The 20,811-nt window shown below is 33.1% G+C and overlaps 3 protein-coding genes across 3 annotated transcripts; 2 read left to right on the forward strand and 1 right to left on the reverse strand.

Annotated features, from left to right (window-relative positions):
* The first annotated feature begins 326 nt into the window (after nucleotides 1-326).
* LOC140884556 (uncharacterized) lies at nucleotides 327-2,077 on the forward strand. The gene has a single exon (XM_073291344.1). The coding sequence runs from the start codon at nucleotides 764-766 to the stop codon at nucleotides 1,829-1,831; it is 1,068 nt and encodes a 355-aa protein (XP_073147445.1). The 5' UTR covers nucleotides 327-763; the 3' UTR covers nucleotides 1,832-2,077.
* Nucleotides 2,078-5,090: 3,013 nt separating this feature from the next.
* Nucleotides 5,091-5,943, forward strand: LOC140883969 (probable calcium-binding protein CML16). The gene has a single exon (XM_073290600.1). The coding sequence runs from the start codon at nucleotides 5,241-5,243 to the stop codon at nucleotides 5,730-5,732; it is 492 nt and encodes a 163-aa protein (XP_073146701.1). The 5' UTR covers nucleotides 5,091-5,240; the 3' UTR covers nucleotides 5,733-5,943.
* A 3,548-nt stretch (nucleotides 5,944-9,491) lies between these two features.
* On the reverse strand, nucleotides 9,492-15,527 carry LOC140884923 (putative phospholipid-transporting ATPase 9). Its single transcript, XM_073291822.1, has 11 exons — nucleotides 14,197-15,527; nucleotides 12,447-13,792; nucleotides 12,255-12,365; nucleotides 11,905-12,181; nucleotides 11,742-11,830; nucleotides 11,547-11,655; nucleotides 11,246-11,449; nucleotides 11,041-11,166; nucleotides 10,845-10,943; nucleotides 10,555-10,746; nucleotides 9,492-10,467 (listed from the first exon to the last, which is right to left on the reverse strand). The coding sequence occupies exons 1-11, from the start codon at nucleotides 14,590-14,592 to the stop codon at nucleotides 9,835-9,837; spliced, it is 3,582 nt and encodes a 1,193-aa protein (XP_073147923.1). The 5' UTR covers nucleotides 14,593-15,527; the 3' UTR covers nucleotides 9,492-9,834.
* Nucleotides 15,528-20,811: the final 5,284 nt, after the last annotated feature.

Raw genomic sequence — 20,811 nt, forward strand, 5'->3', positions numbered from 1 at the left:
TTCTTCTCAATTCACTTTTCACACGAAATACTTTATGTTCACTTTATTTCCATGTCGTTGATATTTTTCATAACTTTTTTTGATTTTGTACAATATTTTAATATTTTATATTATGTTACACAAGCAAAACATATGCGTGAGATAATGATAGATAGTTTTAATTAGGCATTACTACGTTTTAAATTATTTTTTTTCCCCAAATGAAATCCATTGGTTTTACATTACAAAGGTTATATATTACCTAGAAATCCATTCGTGAGTCAGAAACATCCGAAACAAGAAGAAGAAAAAAACACACCACCCCGAGTGGAACTCAAGTGGCAAGAAAATGCAACAGAAGATCTTGGAAAAGTTAAAACCAGAAACACGACACCTAAAAGAGGATGAAAGGGGAAGTGTCCAGTCCCCCACAGAAATTTAGACTCGTTAACAGCAGAAATATTGCAGGACTTGTCGTTTCATTCCCCCACCCCCCTTTAAAAAGATCGATGTGTGTGTGTGAATTTTCAATCACTTCAAAACTTTTCCCCCACACACAATGATGCCTGCAGATATACGGACACCGCCCCCCTGTTCATCTTCTCCCACACTCTTCCTTTTGCCATCAAATAACGTGAACTTTACTCCATTTTTGCCGAGTGGGTTAATTTCTTGAATTTAAAATTCTTCTTCAAAGTACTCACCAATTTACTCCTTTAAATAACTTTTCTGTTACTTCTTTGGGCTCTGTTTTTGCACCCATTTGTTGAAGGTATTGGTAGCAATGAGAGAGAGAGGAAAAGCTGTGGAAACTGTTCACAATTTCTCGGACAACTTCGACTTCTGTGAATCACAGATGTCATGCAAGAAACACCCGAATCATTCTTCCACGGGGATCTGCGCGTACTGTTTGAGAGACAGATTGGTGAAGCTGGTGTGCTCCGAATGCGGAGAGCAGAGACTATCTTCGTGTTCTTGCTCTGATATCTCTTCCTCGTACCGCAATTCTTGCAGCACGATGGAGGTTGGGAGCGTGGGGAGGATCTCTTTTCTGATAGAGAATGAGAAAACCGATCATAATCATCATCATTTGAATCCCAAGAAGAGGGCTGAGAAGGCGGAGGAGGCTATCATGCTGCGGCGGAGCAGCAGCAGCTGCGTGGAAGTCGAGAAAAGTCGTGGATTTTGGAGGATCAAGAGGCTGTTTAGGAGGAAAAGAAACAAGGGTTCGGACAAAAACGGCGACTTTTGCGATGAGAAAAGTGAGATTTGGCTATCTGATCTCGTGTCGAGATCAAGATCCCTTTGCAGCCACCGGGGTGGGAAGCGGATGAGTTTTCTTGATGAAGGCAGCGATTTCGGCCTCTCGAGCGCCAAGATTTCCGATGTCACGAGTGGGATTTTTCTTGATCATGAAAAGAAATGGGATCTTTTCGGTGAATCAGAGCCAAGAAAAAGTGGATTCAAAGCTGTATTTGCCTCTGAAAATGGCCTTGATTTCAAAGGGACCAAAAGGGATTTTGTTCAAAACCCCTCTGATGCTGACAGGGTTCATAGTACCCAAACTTCTTGCGTCTTTCCTGTTAAAGAAAGTGAATTCAGCGCCATGGACGAGTCGGCTTTCATCGATCTGAAGCTCGATTTCTTGCCGGAATCGAAGCGAGAATTCGCCGCAGCTGAAGCTTCCGATCATGGTGGTTTTGCAAATCTTGCCAGTCTGAAGGGTGATGCAGCTTTTGGTGATGGTGAATCCTGCAGAATTAGAGTGAATGAGAAGGGGTGGAAGAGGGGGAGCAGAAGCCACAGGGTCTGGAAATGGATCTTCAAGTACCATGATTCTATCAAGAATTAGGGAGAAATGGTGAAAAATTATGTGGGATTTTTTATGAATTACAAATCATTTTGAATTTTGTATGAAGTTTCTTAGATCAATGGGTGTTCGTTGGTTAAAATGGATGGTTAGATTGTACATAGAAGCCATTCTGGTTATTGCTTTCTGTTAGTTTCTTGAAGAACTATGAAAGCATTCGTTTTCTTTCGGGTTTTTTTTAAATTTTTTTTAAAATTTTTATGTGCGAGCTAGCAACGGCAATCTCTGATTGCACACAGGATAAATCATATAAATTGCATTTGACAAATCATATGTACAAAAAATTTATTAGAAAAGATATTGCATGGTAAGAAAAATAAAAAAATGGTTATTTGAGAATTTTTTCAATGGTGTTTCTCGTTAAGAGAATGTACCATGTATGTGGTGTTTGTGACTTTTGAAAATGAACGATTATAGAATTTTTTTAACAAATTTATTAAGTAAAAATCTATATATCAAGTTATAAACACTATACTAGTATAAGCAAGGGAATTAACCAAGTTATAAGTTCTAATTAATCTTCTATCCAAAAAAAAAAGTTCTAATTAATCTCTCTCCTTAAAAACAAGAGACCAGGGGTCCATGTTGTACTTATGTACGAAATCATTGGACTAGGCTAAGTTTGGGTTTTTAGATTTGATCTCTTGCGTAGTTTGGTCCTTGATAAGCCCAACCCTTCTTTTACTTCCACCATTTAAAAAAAAAATATCCAATATATAATCATTACGGATCAGTTCATGCTACCCTCAAGGTAGTTGCCCTGCTTGATCTGGACGGACCAGATCGCACAGCAGATCAAATCAAATCATTTGATCTGCTGTGCGATCTGATTCGTTCAGATCACTTTGAAGACACTATCCTCAGGATAGCATCGTCCAAACCCAATTTTACATCTGAAATAATTAATTATTAAAAATATATATAATTACAAACGATAACATTTTTTTTATGGGCTGGCTATTTCCTATCGATCATCACCATTTGTCCTTTTGTTATTCTTTCTTATCTAAAGAGTAAGAAAAGTCAAAAGATTGAGCCCCTCGTCTATTTTTATGATATCCTCATTTCATCTTGCATGTTGGGGCACGCATTAATAAATTTTTACGATGTTTAATTTTGTAATTCACTATTTCATATAGTATATGAAATGTAAAACTATATTCTTATATACCACACAAACGATGAGTAGATTTTAATCCGAACAATGGATCTTAAGATGAATTTAGGAACAATATTGAATTTAGAATTAAAATCATTTGATCAAATTGTAAACAGATTTACAGCTCTAAATTTCACCTCGAGTCTAGAAACACAATTCTTTCTTTTTGATACCAGAGATGTTATTTTTGGTAACAGATTGTTTCAACTAAATTTTTATCCGTCTCAACTCTCAACTATTCTTTAAAAATTAAAATACGATATCTCGAAATGAATATAATTTCTATTCTTGAAGCTCTATTTTTTGGAGTGGCTTTTAATTTATTCTCGAGGATTGGATTGGATTCTTGGTTGAGAAAAGTGAGTGTAAGAACTATTTTAGTATTTGCATGTATGCATAAAAAATAGCCCATAATTGCTAATGAACTTGGCAAGAAGCTTCACAAAATCCTGCCGGTGTCATAAAAAATTGAGGGCTAGTCAGGTGGATAGGGTGCTGCTTTAGGAGCATTGCATCTGGCTAAATTATAATTATATAATAATGTTTAAAAATTATACAAAAAATATATATATTTATTTATATATTTGCATGTAACAAAATTTTAATCTAACATTATTTGTTTTTCCAAGTTACCCTATGGCATGTGCATCAGTGCATCCACCACAGATTAAACCGTGTCTATATGCTTGCCACAATAAATTTTCAATTTGTATAATTATTTATACATTAATTGTCTGCTGGAGAACAATTCAAAGTAATTGCAAATTATTTATTTCTTTATTTATTAGTAGGAGCACTTTATGACATTTAAATAATGGATATGTATAATGATTAATTTTACATTAATTGTCTGCTGGACAACAATTCATAATAATTGCAAATTATTTATTTATTTATTAGTAGGAGTTTATGACATTTAAATGGAATCATATAGTAAATTACATTTTTGCAAAATATTTGCCCCCTCCATCGGACAATTGACATGAGTAATTTAAACAAATACTATTTTTAAAGAATTACAATTTTGGTCCAAACCTCATTAATTAGTATATCGTTTTCACAGATGTGTCGAATTAATTGTGTATCGATGAAACGTGAGATAATTCCTTTAAAAATAAATATTTATATTAATTCATTATTAAATATTTATATACTAGCTTACAAGGATAAATGCATTACGGGCGAAGACCCAATTTTTTTTTTTTTTTTTTTTTTTTTATAGTTTTTCAGTTTCGTCGTAGATGGTTAAATTTAACCATTAAATTAATGAAACTCCAGTAAATTTTAGAGATATTTAGAACTGATCCCAGAAAAAACTCAAACATATTAGATTGAACCGAAAAGACGATTTACCTCCTCTTAATATTTTGGATAAATCATAAATAGAGAGATCCAAACCATCTTCTCTCTAAAAAAAAAGAGAGAAAATATCACGAGTTCACTTCTCATCATGGACATTTTTTTAAATTCGAACTTATCATGGTTTAATTTACTTTAATGACATAATTTACAAATCATTGCGTTAAACTTAATGTAATTTATCTAGTATACATCCAAAAATAGTAATCGCAACTTCTTAGTAAGAATCAAGATATTGAGAAAAGATATATAAGCATTCCCATGTTTATTATTTCTTTTCTTTTTTTTTCCCATGGTTACTACTTACTAATGGGTCAATTGCATCCACACCCTCTGTGAAAAGTCTAAAAAGCATAAAATCCCTTAAGAAATATTAATAGGCTAATGCATCCTCAGTTTTTTAAAATGTAGCACATTTCATCTCTATGTTATACAAACTCGGGCACATTTATACCCTCTCATAGGGGTTTTTATACTAATTTTTTTAAAACATAGGGTCTTACATGCTATTAATTTTACACAGAGAGTTTTATGCCTTTTAGACTTTTCACAGGGAGTGTGGATGCAATTAGCCCACTTACTAACATACTATATTATCATCATTTTTTTCTAATCTTTTTAGAAAGAAAAAAAAAAAAAAAAAGTCAATATAAAAATGTGAGCAAAATCATTGACACCGTCACTCTCTCAATCCTTTTTCCCTCTCTCATACAACGCGCTTTCTCGATGAGGATCATTCCTCATCCCTTCATCCTACGATAAAAACAAACGCCAACCCCACAAAACATTAAACTCCCCCCAAGAATCCAATATTTCGACTCAAAATTAAAATCAACAAATCCAATCTTCATTTCCCAAATCCCATCCCCAAAAATGATGTCCAAGATCAAACCCGATCAGCTCAAACAGCTGAAAGACATCTTCGACCGGTTCGACATGGACCGGGACGGCAGCCTCACGCACCTGGAGCTGGCGGCGCTCCTCCGCTCCCTCGGCCTGAAGCCCACCGGCGATCAAATCCACGCCATTCTAGCCAACATGGATGCTAACGGAAACGGCTCGATCGAATTCGAGGAGCTGGTGGAAACCCTCTTGCCTGACATGAACGAGGAGGAGCTCTTGATCAACCAAGATCAGCTCATGGAGGTCTTCCGGTCGTTTGATCGCGACGGGAATGGATACATAACGGCGGCGGAGTTGGCGGGGCAGATGGCCAAGCTGGGACATCCTTTGACGTACAAGGAACTGAGTAACATGATGAGAGAAGCCGACACCAACGGCGACGGGGTTATCAGTTTTAGTGAGTTCGCTAGTGTGCTCGGAAGATCAGCCGCCGATTATCTCGGCCTTTCGTCGTCGGCGTAATGACGCACGAGTCAACTTTCGGCTCGGCTCGGCTCTATTCGAATTCGTATGTACGTAGAACACTGATGTTGACTGGACTCATTGATAATTGGCTTGCTGGTGTGGGGTTGACTCGGTATGTGTATTGATATTCTTTAATTTGTGTATGTTGTTGAATCCTCACTGATTTGAAAAAAAAAAAAAAAAAAATGGTCATTGGAGTGTTCTTGAATGAGTTGATGTTAGCGTGAGTCGATGAATTAAGAGTTGTGTTATGAAAACACGAAAGTAACACACGATTACATGTTTTTAATTATAAAACTATTCTAAATGAATTTTCATTAAAAAAAAAATGTATTGAGTTAATTTCGTAATCCTAAAAACTATTTGTAATAGTATGTGTTAAACTCTAATCGTACATATATAATTTTTCATTCATTTAATTGATTGAGTGGTTAGAATGCGGTAGTTAGGTAGTGTACGTTTGGAGCGTCTAGGAAGTACCTTCAAATATATTTCAATTTTTCTTACATAAAATTTTACAAAATAAAAATTTTTGTTAAAAAAAAAATGAAAAGTGATTTTTAAAAATTGTTTCGAAATTCGAACACTCCCGAATACACTACCTTAACACTACATTACTAATTCAAAGACGTTTATTAGATGGCAAGTTGCAGCATTTAATAATAAGATGGCAGTGAAGTGGATCACATGAGTCGTAGCAAGTTGTGCAAGTTTTTGCTTGTTCTTTCTTCTTACTCGGTAATATCAATTGTCAAGAAAATGATGTTTTACGGTTTACCTAATTTAGTTAGTAAATTTCATTTTCATACACGAACTATTAATAAAATAACGTATTGATATATAAACTATTGAAATAGCTTAATAGGTACATATTTCAACTAAACGTCGATTTTATCATTTAGTAAAATTATTTTTAAATCCAATTATTTTTTGTAAATTCAAAAAATTACACATTTTATTTTTCAAAATAATTTTTATTGATTAAAATTGTAAAATTAATTTATATTAATTAAAAACTATAAGAAATAATTCTCTCACTATTTTTATAATATAATTATATTTTATTCATTAATAAACTATTTATGGTAAATTGCTGAAAAATTCTCAATGCAAACATGTTTTTCTCTGCACCCCCTAACCACTTTTTTGTACCACGATTTTTGTTAATTTGTACCACATCTTATATGGTTTTGTACCACATGATGTATGATGTTATACCACAGTTTATGACTAGGGAGCCCAAAGCAAAACATGTTTGCATTTGGGGATTTTTGAGCAAATTGCCCAACTATCTATTTATTCAAATATAATATATATTTTAAAGTATTAATAAATATATAATAAAATGATATTTTTCTATCTATATTAAATAATTATCCATTTTTTTGAAAAAAAAATTGATATAAAAATTATATATTAATAAAAACACACTCAATAAATAAATCATATACATGAATAAAATATATTTACTATCGATAAAAATATAATAAAATAAATATTTATTTATATTTAAATTCACGCACAAGTAAAAAATATATAAACTTATAAATTCTTAAATCAAGTGGAGAAATTTTAAGTCATTAAAATCATGTAAATCGAGACAATGAGCGTGATTTTTTCTATGAGATTTGTTTTTTCATAATCTAAATCTTTAATGTTTAATATTTTTTTTGAGTAATGCTACGTGTACACAGAGTCTTACACGTTGGGTTACACATGATATTTAAAATTACATGATTATCCTTGCACTTTAATTGAAAAAAATCTTTCAAAAATGCATGTAGGATAATCATGTAATTTTAAGTTTCATGTGTAACCCAACGTGTAAAACTCTGTGTACACACAGCATTACCCTTTTTTTGAATTTTCAACAAAACAATACCATTCTGCATGCGCACGCAGACAACATTGAGAAAGGGGCTAAAATCATCTTTTTTCTTCCAAAGACATCTTTACGCACTCACATGTTTTAAAATCGATTTCTAACGAGAAACGAATTCAAAACATGACTTAAGACTCATAAAACGATTATGTCTCAAAGTTTATGAACACAAAATGCATCAATACACAACTCAACATTGAAAATTTGAATTTGTCTCCTTTGAAACTATACACTTACAATCATACTCACGAATCGTTGAAAAAAACTTGCTTTTATTTCATCGAGATACATGCCATCACACACATATTTCCTTCAAAATCCCCATAAAAGGACACATATACATTAGTATACACACAATCATATCAAAATACACGCTATTTCTTGGATGATGGTTCAACATTTTAGAAAACTTGCTTTTATTTCACCGGTGGGGAGAAATCTGGACCTTGGGATATGATCTAACTTTCAAACTATGAACAAACCGAGGAAAGTTTCACCAAAAGAGTGCAGGGTTTCGAAAAGGGTAGGGGAGAGGGGGAGAGAGAGGCGGCGTCCAAGTGATAGGAAAAGAAAGAAAAGAAACTTTGACGCAAGTTTGGCAGTAAAATTATGGGCCAAAAGCTGGTCCGTTAATTTAAAATGCTCTCAACTTTCTTTTAAACTTTAAAATTAAACTACGATGCATAATTTAAAATAAAAATCTGCACAAATAACATCTTTTGACTTAAAATTACTTAAACCTTGATCGAAGGCTAGTCTCGATTCTCTTGATCACCGAAATTAATACATACTTGAAAAACATCAAAACTAACATTGCAAATAAAATCTCATAATCTATACATTTAAACTCATAATTTTTAAGTAATAATTAAATAAATATTCGTAAGTGAGTTTTGTGGATTTTTGAATCTTACAAAAGATCAAGAGAAAAACACATACCTTGCACAACAAATTATATATCATATTTGTATGAAATTTAATCGTTATAAACAAAATTAATTTATCGTATTTTATGTTACCACATGCAACACAGTTACACATGTATTCCTTACGAGTAATAATTATATATAAAAAAACATAACTCTTTTTATGAAAAGTAAGTCTTTTAATTTGTATGGGTCAACTTTGTCCATATTTGTAATAAAATACTTTTGGTATAAAAAAAATATTTTTTATGGGTGACACAAATAGAATATATGTATCATAGAATTAACTTGTGAGACCGTTTCACGGGAGTTTTTCTGTATTTGGAACCAATGATATTTTAGAATTCTATGTTTTTAAAAATTTGGACGTAAAATCTCTTACAAAGTACAGATTGAGCAAATAATAAGCCGCCTGATTTTTATAGACACGGGGTTTAAACCTTTATATATATATATATATATATATATTTTGAGAATAAGACACTATACAATCAGTTTTCACAAGAGCATTCAATTACCATAATGGGATATATCATGCATCCCAAACAAAAGAACTTTGCAAACTAAGCACACATTAAGCAAATAAAGCGAGCAACTTGATTTGTTGAGCGGGAAGAGAACTCGACCACATTGCTAGTGTGGAGGCCTCGCAATTGCACGATTTGATTCAATGAACCATTACATCACTGATTACGTCTCCCCGATTTGATGCCTCTTGTTTTTGTTGAACAAATATTAAACTAGACGGCTTATTATATTTGCGGGAGTTCTAAGATCGTTACATTTGAAATATTATGTTATATTATGTGGTATCAAAACAAGATTCTTGATTCTGTAAATAAAGTGATAATGAATGCAATAGGTGAGACCCATGTGTTCGATCCACGTTAAAACAAAAACCTCAACCAAACATTTAGAGCATTTCCCAACAAAGAAATAGATATAAAATCAAATTAAAACTAAAATTTTATTCGTTGGATCATTCAAGAAAATATAAAACGTAACATCGGACTAAACCAGAAACAAAAATGAATGAATAAACAAAAATATAAGCAGCTGCTAGGCTGGTACAACGATGTCAAAATTTACAGAATACAACAAAGGGCTACCACTTTTCTGCCCGTACAAACATGACATACAACAAAAACTATACTTCTGTACAGGCCCTTCCAGTCCTAAGACCTCTAGGTGCATATATACTCAAACGTGGAAAAAGACGATCCCCGCGGACATGTACAATTCGCTGGGTTCTCAACTTAAACCAGACATCAGATTCCCACAATTCTGTATGTTATCTATGCTGCTTATCCTTAACCTCTAATGGGTTGGTTCGTGCCAACGAACGTGCAGTGAAACCAACTGTGGTTGGTCTAATCGACCGCTGTCTCACTATATCGCAGTATTCAGGGTCATCAGAGCGACCCTCGTGCCTAATCCACTGTATCATTCCATGGTACATAGGGAAGAATCTCATCTGAATCGCGTTGTACGAATAATAAGGTATCAAAGCCGATATAACCACAAAGAGTGTGACCACATAGAAAGACGGGGTAGGTGCAAGAGATTCAACGAAGACTTTATAAGCGGTAGTGGAGAAATTGGAAGACATGGCACCGTAAACTAAGAGGAAAACGTACCAAAAAGCGATTCCACCCCAGATAACTATATGCTGTATTAATGTGAAGTAACTTATAGCTAAAGCCATTTGGCAATTTACGACCCAAACGACGCATGTGTACATTGTTGCGCCAAGGCTTTGGTACTCGGCTATCTTCCCGTTCTTCTTGAATGCGGGTAGACTTAGTGACTCTTTGCAAAAGAAGAAGATGATTAGGGCACTGCAAACTCCGTTGAGCATCCAACCGATAATACGGCGCCATGTGAAGAGAAGGTTTTGAACACCTTCTTGGTATAGCAAGGGAAACTGTCATTTGAAGGGGATATAAAGTATTAGAAACAAGAAAAAGTTCTCAGATTGAGAGGTTATTCAGAGAGAGGTATAAATCAACACCTTCAGACAAAATCTAGCAGATACATCCTGGTCAAAGACCCCCATCGCGATCACTGGTAATGATGTGAAGAATACGTTGTAGAGGGATAAGAACCAGTCATTGTATGCAGGTTGGCCGGAGAATGAAGTGTAAGCCTCGTATAAAAACAGAGTGATACCGAATGTGACATTCTTGTAGAAGAAGTAGCAAATCTGTCATAAAAATCAAATAAAGTATGATCAGACTATGACCTAGTAAGATGTATATACTTCCGAGAACGAAAATATAGTTGATGAAATCAAGCAATTACCATCGAAGAGATCCTTCTGTAACACCAATGTCCGTGCACCAAAAGCAACCGTTCAAGAAATCTAAACTGAGCAATGGCAACATCACTCGACATGACCGCCTATACATTAAGAAAAATATGCAACATTAGGTGAAAGTTGTACTTTAATCTATCAAACATCCAGAATAAATAAATGCATGAGCCTCAGTTTCTCAACCTGCATTCCCTCAACACCGCTGATTCCGATTCCAATATCCGCTTCTTGAAGCATTCCCACGTCATTGGCACCGTCACCAATTGCCAGAGTAGTCCTATTGGTTCCTTCTTTGACAAGTCTGGTTACCTTCAAATTTGAAGGCGATTTTTAAGCTTTCTACAAAAATTCAAAGGTTTTGCTACGAGAAGATAAACGATAAACTTACCAGCGCCTTCTGTTTTGGTGAAGATCGGCAGCATATTACAGAAGCACAGCTCAATGCAAGTTCAAGAAACGATTTCTTGGAATTATCTTCTAAAGCATAAGCAAGAGATTTTCCATCAATAATCAATGCAAATGCCTCAGAGTTCGATGCAGCAACTTGAGACTTCCCTTCAGTAATCTGTTTTAGGACACTTTGCTTCGAAGCCTGTAAAGAATGACATTCCAAGTTCAGTACACGTATAGAAATGAGGCGCTGTTCTCAATTTTTATTGACCGCAAGTGAATTTGGAATAGGTCAATACCTTAGCAATTGCATTCTTGTCCCCTGCCTTCTCTAGAGCAGTGATCTCTGGATTCTCCAAGGTGATAGCAATTCGTTTCATTCCTTGTCTGAGCAAGCTACAGGCATACCTGTAAAGTGAAGTCCTAGAGTTAGAAATCTCCCGAAAACTAATTTACTTCGAATACAATTTCAAGAAATTGTTCCAGTAATGTACCCAATATTAATGGCGGTTTCAAGTTTATCTCCCGTCAAAACCCATATTTTTATGCCGGCTTGTGCAAGTTTGTCGATGCACTCAGGAACCTGCACATCAGATTCGTAAATTCTTCATCGGCATAATGGCTTCTAAAGATTAACTCGAGATTTTTCTAACATACCCCTTGTTGGAGCTTGTCCTCAACTGCTGTTGCCCCAAGAAGAATCAAATCCTTTTCTACTTCTTCAGTCACTTCATCAATCAATGCATCACGATCTGCACTGACCGAATTTTTGGCCTCGGAAAATTTTTTATCGAACACCTCGAACTCTTCTTCACTAAGTTCCCGATATGCAAGTATCAAGGTCCTCAAACCTGCATCAGCATATTCATGTACATGTTCTCTGGTCTCCTCTTCGAACTCCCTTCCGTTTTTACCAAGCCTCTCAAACATGACACTGTCATTGCAAATAATTTCAGAAGAAAATCGTTGCCAGCAGACAAGGAGGTACGATGTTAAGAAAACCAAACCTGTCAGCGCCTTTGGAAAGTAATAAAAGCTTTCCCTCTTCATCCCTTACTATAACAGACATTCTCTTCCTTGTGCTATTGAATTCTAAAATATTTAACAGCTTGTATGACCTGAATCACAAGAAATTTTTATAAGGAACGTGCCAAGAAAACGAGCAAACGTAGGAAAGCAAATGTACTCAATATACTGACCTTTCGACTCTTTTTCCAGATACAAGATCCAGCTCATTTATGGATACACTCGCATGTGTCCTTTTGAAAAATTCAAAGCCAATTTCCCTAGCTGCAATAACAAAGGCGGCTTCGTCTGGTGATTCAGCTTCATATGTGACATTCCCTGTATTTTCATCTATGTCGGGGATGGCTGTATGACATACTGCTAGTAAGCGAAAGAATTTCTGAATGATATTCGAATAAGGCTCCGTTATCCAATGTCCATTCATGACCCTATCATCATCAAAGTTGAAACCTTTGACAGTTGATTTTTTCGTGTTACCAAAGGAATCATCGATTAGCCCATTTCCATTGACTTTCAAAGGAGACCCATTTTTCTTAGCCATAGCCTTTTCGACTTCTGTGACACCATATCCATAAGCTGTACCAGCCACTGAGCACTTGATGAACTCCATGGAATTACAAGTCAATGTCCCTGTCTTATCAGAAAGTATCGTGTCAACTTGGCCTAATTCTTCATTCAGATTCGAGGTTCGGGCATGGGCTGGTTTATCGGTTTCCTCATAGTACATATTCACATCTTGATTGATGAATATGCTTTGAAGGACTTTAACAATTTCTATTGACACATATAACGATATCGGAATCAGGTAGCTGTACAGTAACATGGCTGTCAAAAAGTGATATGTAGCAGCAGCTGGGGCTCGATGTGGATCAAAGAAAATTTCGGCATTTTCTGGTTGGAGATACCACCTACGATGTCCACCTTTCAAGTCATTTTTGGTCACAACACCAAAGTAAACCGATCCAGTGAAAGCAATCAGGAACAGAACACCGAACAAGAAGTATATGATCTTATCCATTTTCTTCTCAATTTTGCTTCTTTTCGAGGGAGGATCAGTTGAGTTCTGCATAACCTTTGTGTCATGACCGGTGAATATAACAGCTCCATATACATGATCTGTGTTCCGAAGCTTTGAGTCTCGGAGTAGAAGCTGTTGAGGAGAAAGAGGATACTGTTGTTCATGAATCTCCATACTTCCAATAAAACTATACAAATTAGCATTAGGATCTTCACATTTGACTACAGCCCTGAAATCTTTGATTTCCTCATCCTCATTTAAATCAGATGTTACTTCTAATGCTTGTTTGAGTTTTAAATTCGTCTCGCCATCAAGATTCATTGTCTCAACATAGCAGATAGCATCCTCATAACTCGATGAAAGCAGAAGTAAATCTGCGGGGAAAAATTCATCCTTCTCCACCTTAACTACATCCCCGACTTTCAGATTTTTCCATTCCGTAGGGTTGAAAACTCCGTCACCACTATGTACCTTCACCTTTCTGTTGTTCATCTCTATATCCTGAAAATTTTAATCAAATGTTACCATCAATCTTAGCTAATTAATAAAAACAGTTTCCAAATAACATACAAACACGCAAAAGCGCCAAGAATAGAATGTTTGTCACAAAAACTAACAGAAAATGGAAACAATCTCGTTACAATCTCCTCTAGCTCTGTAAGATATTTTCGGTTCATTTGATGACAAAATCCTGATAGATATTTCTTGATTTTATTGACACTGATCACTTTGTCCTACTCTGAGAAGAAATCTAAACATCATAAAGTTTCCCAGACAATCTCCAACCACTTCATAATGCATACAACTTATCACCAAAGATTGAATCCAACAAAATAACATAAACCAACCACAAACAAGAAAATATAAAACCAGAGTAGAATTAACCAAACGAATCATGAAAATACCTGTTGTTTTCGACGCCAATCCTCGATTCCCTCTTTCACCATAGTCGCCCCAATAACTATAATCAAAGGAACAATAGCACTGACAGCAGAATAAGGCGCAAGACGAGTGAAAGACAATATACCAGTAACAAGAAAGAAAAAATTAGCTACTCTTCTGAACTGTTCAAACAGAGACTTTGGCAAGAAACTTGCGGCAGTATACTTTGTAGTCCTCACATAATTCGTCACATAGTTTCTTGAACTGGACTCTAAACCATCATGAGATTCATTACAATATACAACTCTCGAAAAACCTGGCCCCCCAATCTGCGAATGGTCATCTCTGGATGATTCTTTCCCGCACTTGAATGAGTAGATCTTGCTGAAATTTATCTTCTTTTTTCTACCAGTTTTCATCGTATTTCAGATTCTGGACAAATCTTGAAGCTTCGAACTTGATGGAATCTTGTAGTGCAAGGCCTTGGGGACACACGTAAAAAATCAAGAAGTTTATCCCAAGCACTAATTTGTAAACTAATGTTTTCCAGACAGCTCAACCCCAAGAAAAACACTCGACTCCCAGCTGACAGAACTAAAATACTTCCCTTTTTGAAAGATTCAAAGCAGATATGGAAAAAAGGACTTCAAATAAGAGGAAATGGAAGAGGGAATCCTCACTAGATTCACAACCTAGTTCACCTCAAAATCTCAGGAAAAGCTTCAATCTTTGCACTAAAACAAGAAAGCCCAGATGCAAGAGTCCCTAAATTCAGCTGAAACAAACTAAAATACAAAGCCAGAAAATGACTATCAACTTGAATGATGTATTAACATGTGGTACAAAACAGAAGAATATCAGGATGAGGAGGAAAGGGGTGAAATATAACAAGGATTATTCACGAATTTGATCTCTTTTGATGGCTCAAAAGCTTTGAACATTGACTTGGATCCCCCCTCTAGATTTCTCAAGGCTTGACTTTGACAACCGTTGGATTCGTGGCGTTGTTTCCACACGCGCATTGCTTCCAAGAAACGTTGCAAAAACCCAACTACCGTGCTTAAATTAAACCCCCCAAAAAACCAAAAATTAAATAAATAAAAAACTTTGCTGTCCGAAGACCCCAAAAAAATAGAAAATTACTCAAGAAGCAGAAAAAAAAAAATAATAATAACAAAAAAGAGAAGAAGCCACCGAATTGACTCGAGAAAATGTTAAGAATTTTCGCGGGAAAACAACTTCCAAGAATTGGAGTAACAATTTTCTTGGGGAACAGGTCTCCCTCCCTCTGTGAGAAGAAGCTTCACAGAAAGGCCGAAAACGGATCGTATACTCTTACAACACATGCAAGAGATACAGATATGCATTTTCTTGATTATTATTAATTATTAATTACTAAAGATTAAACTCATAATAATTATTTTGTAAACTAATATTCAGCTTTATCTTTCTTTTAGCTGCAAAAAAAAAATTAAATAAATAAATCATTACAGAGGGATTCGCGTAGGTCAGAGGTCAGAACGGAAGAGATGCGCCAACAAGGCGGGGAGCCTGCGACGTGTGTCATGACGTCATAGCTCTGAATATTATCTAATTATTTTTTATCCAAATATTATCTAATTATTTAAGAGTACAATTAACTGACTTTTTCTAATTTTGATTGATTTTTAATTATATATATATTTGAATGAGTTCGAGTCGAGTTAATTTTATATTCATTGGATTAGAATGAAAATGTAAAATAAAGACAATGCATTTTTATTGAGAAGCGCATGTCAGATAAATTTTTTAAGAAATAAAATCATTATATTTGAAAATATGATGATACATGTGTTTAGGAGTGTCAAAACTCAACTCAATCCATCAATCCGACACGATTCAATTTGAAAAATATCAGGTTAAGATTATGAGTTTTTGGGTTCGGATCGAATTGGGTTGACCCGAAAGCTAACTCAAAAAAATTAATCGGATTCGGGTTGGGTTCGGGTCAACCCGGGTTGACCGAGATGACCCGGAGATTTTTATTATTTTGTTTTTTTATAAAAGTAATAAATATTTGCTACATTTTTATACATTGTATGTTTGAAAAAAAATTATTGTGTATTAATATAATATATTTTCTTCATTTAATGTTTATTTTGTACAATTTTTATTTTTTGTAGTAAGTATACTTTAAATTTTCTACAACTGGATTTTCAGATTTAAATTATATATAAGTTTACATTTTGTTTTTATTTGATTAAATTAAATATTACTATTACACATTATGTTTGAATTTTTATTTAATTATTTTGTTAAAAAAAACAAAAATCGAGTTGGTTCGGATTGATCGAGTTAGTCGGTTTGGGTTCGGATTCGCCATTTTCGGATTCGTTCAGGTAGAATTCAACCTATCTTATGTGTATTACCTCAATGATAGATCTATTGTTCCATGATTTGTCATGTTAACAATATATCATTAATTACACTTATGTATAAAGATAAGAACTATTGGATGTATGATTTCATTACCCTTACATCATCTCGTGACTTTTATTTAGAAGTTAGGTTTAGCTTATTAATGGAGTTTTATTATCAATATACTTAATAAGAGAAAATATTTTCCAAATATGAAAGAGGCATTAATAATCACACAATTATATTTTTTGTCATGTATGTATCTTTCTTTGTCATTTTGTTCATTTTGTTTTTAAATTTCATTCTTTATCCAATATTTTATTTTTTTTTATATAATTTTAGTCGTTTTTTATGTGTTGCAGACATTTAAAGAACAACATCAATACTCGTGATAGAATATATATTAAAACTGCCAGAAATTGAGGCACATGAATAAAATTGAAATTTATATTACAAAATACAAAAATCGTAAAACATCAAAATATATAACCAAATATGAAAATTTCCCTTAATTATATTTTTGTTCAAACCACAAATGTTTGAAATATTCGGTTGAAAATTTAGGAATGGTACAATATTTAATTGGTCAAAAATCTAATTTAGAAGGAATCAAGTTTTAACTTTAATTAGTTTTCTCTAACTTCAAACCATCCATATCAAGGTTAATTATTTATTATTTTTATCATTTGTATGATATGATAACCCGCTTTTTCTTTCCCACTGATGTTTTATTTTGTATTATGGACTTTTGTAGTCTTTTATACTTTATGTATTGATGTACTTTTGTATCATTTGAAGATGTTTTGGTCTAGTCTCCCTCTTTATCTGGTGTTTGTTCTGCTGCTTTGCGTTAATAAAATAAGTGGTTATGCCACTTTTTTTAAAAAAAATCGTTATTTTCTATATATATATTATATAAAATTTTAAACTAATACAATAACATATAAATTATACTAGTTAGATAAATCGTATGATACAAAATTTACCTAATTAAATGTTGGTAGAAAGTTAATTATTTATGCACTCTAGAAATTTTAATTAATAGTTGATTGTAGCTATTTAATAAATAGGAGAAAAATTTAAGTTGGTAAAGGGACTAATTCTAGAAGATCTTAATTTACTAGTATGCTGGCATACGCCACGACGCATTGTATATTTATTATGTATTTTTCATCTACGTGTCATACTTGCTGATGTAATTGATGTAATTAAATAATTAATGCATATTCGGACAATAACATGATCTAAATAATATTGCAATTTATTTCAAGTATGACGAAAGTTAGCCCATATTCTTAAAGGAATATACGAAAATAAAAATGGAATATTTTATACCAGAAACAAAACCTCAATTATTAATATTTGTAAAAATACCTAGGAAAACTAAAACAACCGTATTTAATTATACTATTTTCCATGCCACTACGAAATTTTGTGTTTTTTTAGGTTAAAAACGTCTTGTTTTGCATTTTCTTCTAAGTTACTATAATTTAATAAGTAAGTAAGATAAATTAATTTTAATTAATAATTATGTAACATCAAATGCTTAACACTTTATTAAAAGTTATAATAGTTATTTTTAAAACTGCATAGACCAAATTTCGGCTATACTCTTAACATTTTTTTTTTAACCCGGCCAACTCCCAAACAATTTATTAATCATCAACTGAAGAATTGCAATTATCCATAACAATATTAATAATAGACTGTGGAATTACATTAAAGTATCAAAACAAGTTTTGTAAAAAGTCAACTTAACCAAGATGCATGTGAGCGACTCTATTTGCTTGTCTCCTAACATGCTCGATTTTGAACGAGTTTTCGCTCCGAATTATTGACCGGCAAGTTGCGATGGTGAAGCCAAACTCATTGAGGTCTAATGTACTGGGATGAATCGCCTCGATAGAGATCTTTGTTTTATACTCCTGACATGGACAATTGCATCACAACTCAAACAACCACTTCTATTTTTAACCAATTAGTTTTAACAGTAAGATTATATTTTTGGTTTCTTAAGTGCAGTAAAATTAACAATTTTTTAATGAAATTATTATTATTTTTTTTCCCCTATGTATATAGGCATACCGAATTCCCAATATTTAAGATTTTCTTAATTTGGAAACCAGAATTAAAGAGAAAAATAAGAACGATCATCACTTTATAATAACTAACTTGATAAAACCATCTCAAAATTGCAGCTAGCATCCTTATTTTTAATTATTTGTTAATTATAATTTTTCTCATTATATATTATCTTTTTTATGTAATTAACTTGATATGAGTCATATGACCACTTTAAATTTGAAATTTACACCCTTAATTTTATTAATTTACTAATTATTCTTCGTTTTTTTTTATTTTTAATCATCAATATAAATGAACAAAAAATTCTAAAATAAAGTCAATTCCTGTATTTAACTCAAAAAATTATTAATCATAAAAAATATATATAAACACGCAATTTGTACATTGAATCGATAGTTAATAGTATGGGAATTTACTATTATATTAAATTCGACGTGTTGAATTTTTAATATGAAAAAAGTATAATGAATATTTTAGACAATAAAATAATTGTTAAGGTTTTTTCAAACTTCTAAATGAACTTTCTTATACTTTTTACTAGAATTTTATTAAGCATGATTTTATTAAATTAAATGTAATATTTTGGAAAAAAAAAAAAAAAAAACAGGGAGACTAACTAAGAAGTAACGACTATGCTAGTTTTAAATGAGATTTTCACTTCTTCTAGAACATTGATTAGAAACTTGAGTTGACTCTAACTGATTGAAATATTTTTTTTTCCCATTTAAATAAAATATGAAATTAATTTTAGACTAATATTTTTAATTTGAGTAGGTTTTTTGTGAGACAGTTACACATATCTTTACCTAAAAGAAGGATTGCTAATGCTTATATTTACAATAAAAATAATTTTTAGGACCGATTTAGGGTGAGTTACTGCTGGACTGATTATTGTGAGTGACACAGTAGCAGTTTACCCTATTATCTTTTACCAATTGAGTTCGGTTGAGGTTAATCGATTGAGCTATTTCTTTCTCGTGTGTCTATGTTGATTTATCAAACTGATGTTTCATCTTATTCTTTTAATCTCTTTGTTTTAGATGTTTGCTGATGCTGAACCGGGGCAAAAATAATGCTGGAGTAGTTTTGTGGTCTTCAGTTTAGATTGATAAACTGATTTTGGGTGATCAGTTTAGCTGTGGTGCACATTATCAGTTTTAGTTCAGTTGATTTCACGATATACCTTCAATTTGAATATATCTGATTATCTTGTGTTGTCACTCTTTTTACTTTTCGTAGTACGATATTTTCTTTTTGGTGTATTGCTGTTGAATCAGCTGATTTCATATATTTTTTCAATACTTCAATGAATTTTTTACTTCCTGCAGCAGCTTTCTACTTTCTTGAGATTTACTGCTGTCTTTATTGCTTTTACAGGTACCTTGCATATTCATTTAAGAGTCAGTGCATGAGTGCTAACAAATGTTCTTCATCGTTATTTATAGTGAGAACTTGTCAATCGTTTTAATCAGTCAGAAATGGAGGTCTAAAACACATTTTTGAAGATGAAGTTGCAACAAAAATTCAGTTACTGAGGACTAGGATAAGTTTCCTTCGGGTAATTTTAACTACTTACCCTAAGGAAAGAAGTTATCAACTAGAAAAGTATATGAGGTAGCTTGGTACATCTAGAGTTCAGAATGTATTCAGTCTTGATGATATACATATTTTATGTCTCAAAAAAGAGTTGAGGGCTTTACAAAAGATTACTAATTATTAGCAATATCAAAGATTTTCAGATGGAGATCTAGGAATTTTTATGAATCTATGGATAGATGCGGTTCAGAGAGCAATAAGTATTGCTGAAGAGGGATGATTTTACGACTTTTTAACATTTCTCCCATTTTTTTCAATTTTTTATATTAAAATAAGAAAACTGGTGTTCCCCCTAATTATAGGATATCTGATGACTTAAGCACAAGCTATCTTAATCATGAAGATAATTTACTGAATATTAATGAGAATATTTATTGAGATGCGTGTAGACTCTTTACATTTCCTAATATTATTAGACACGCCTCTTTGTAATCAGTTAGTAAGAACCATCATATTTGCATTTTTTTTATTTTTCTTGGAAAAACTAAGATGGATACTGAAGCATGGATGAAGTTCTATGAAGATGGTGTTGAAGATAAGATCAATGCTTTAGATGCAAA

Source organism: Henckelia pumila, chromosome 2 (assembly GCF_033568475.1).
Source record: "Henckelia pumila isolate YLH828 chromosome 2, ASM3356847v2, whole genome shotgun sequence".
NCBI lineage: Eukaryota > Viridiplantae > Streptophyta > Magnoliopsida > Lamiales > Gesneriaceae > Henckelia > Henckelia pumila.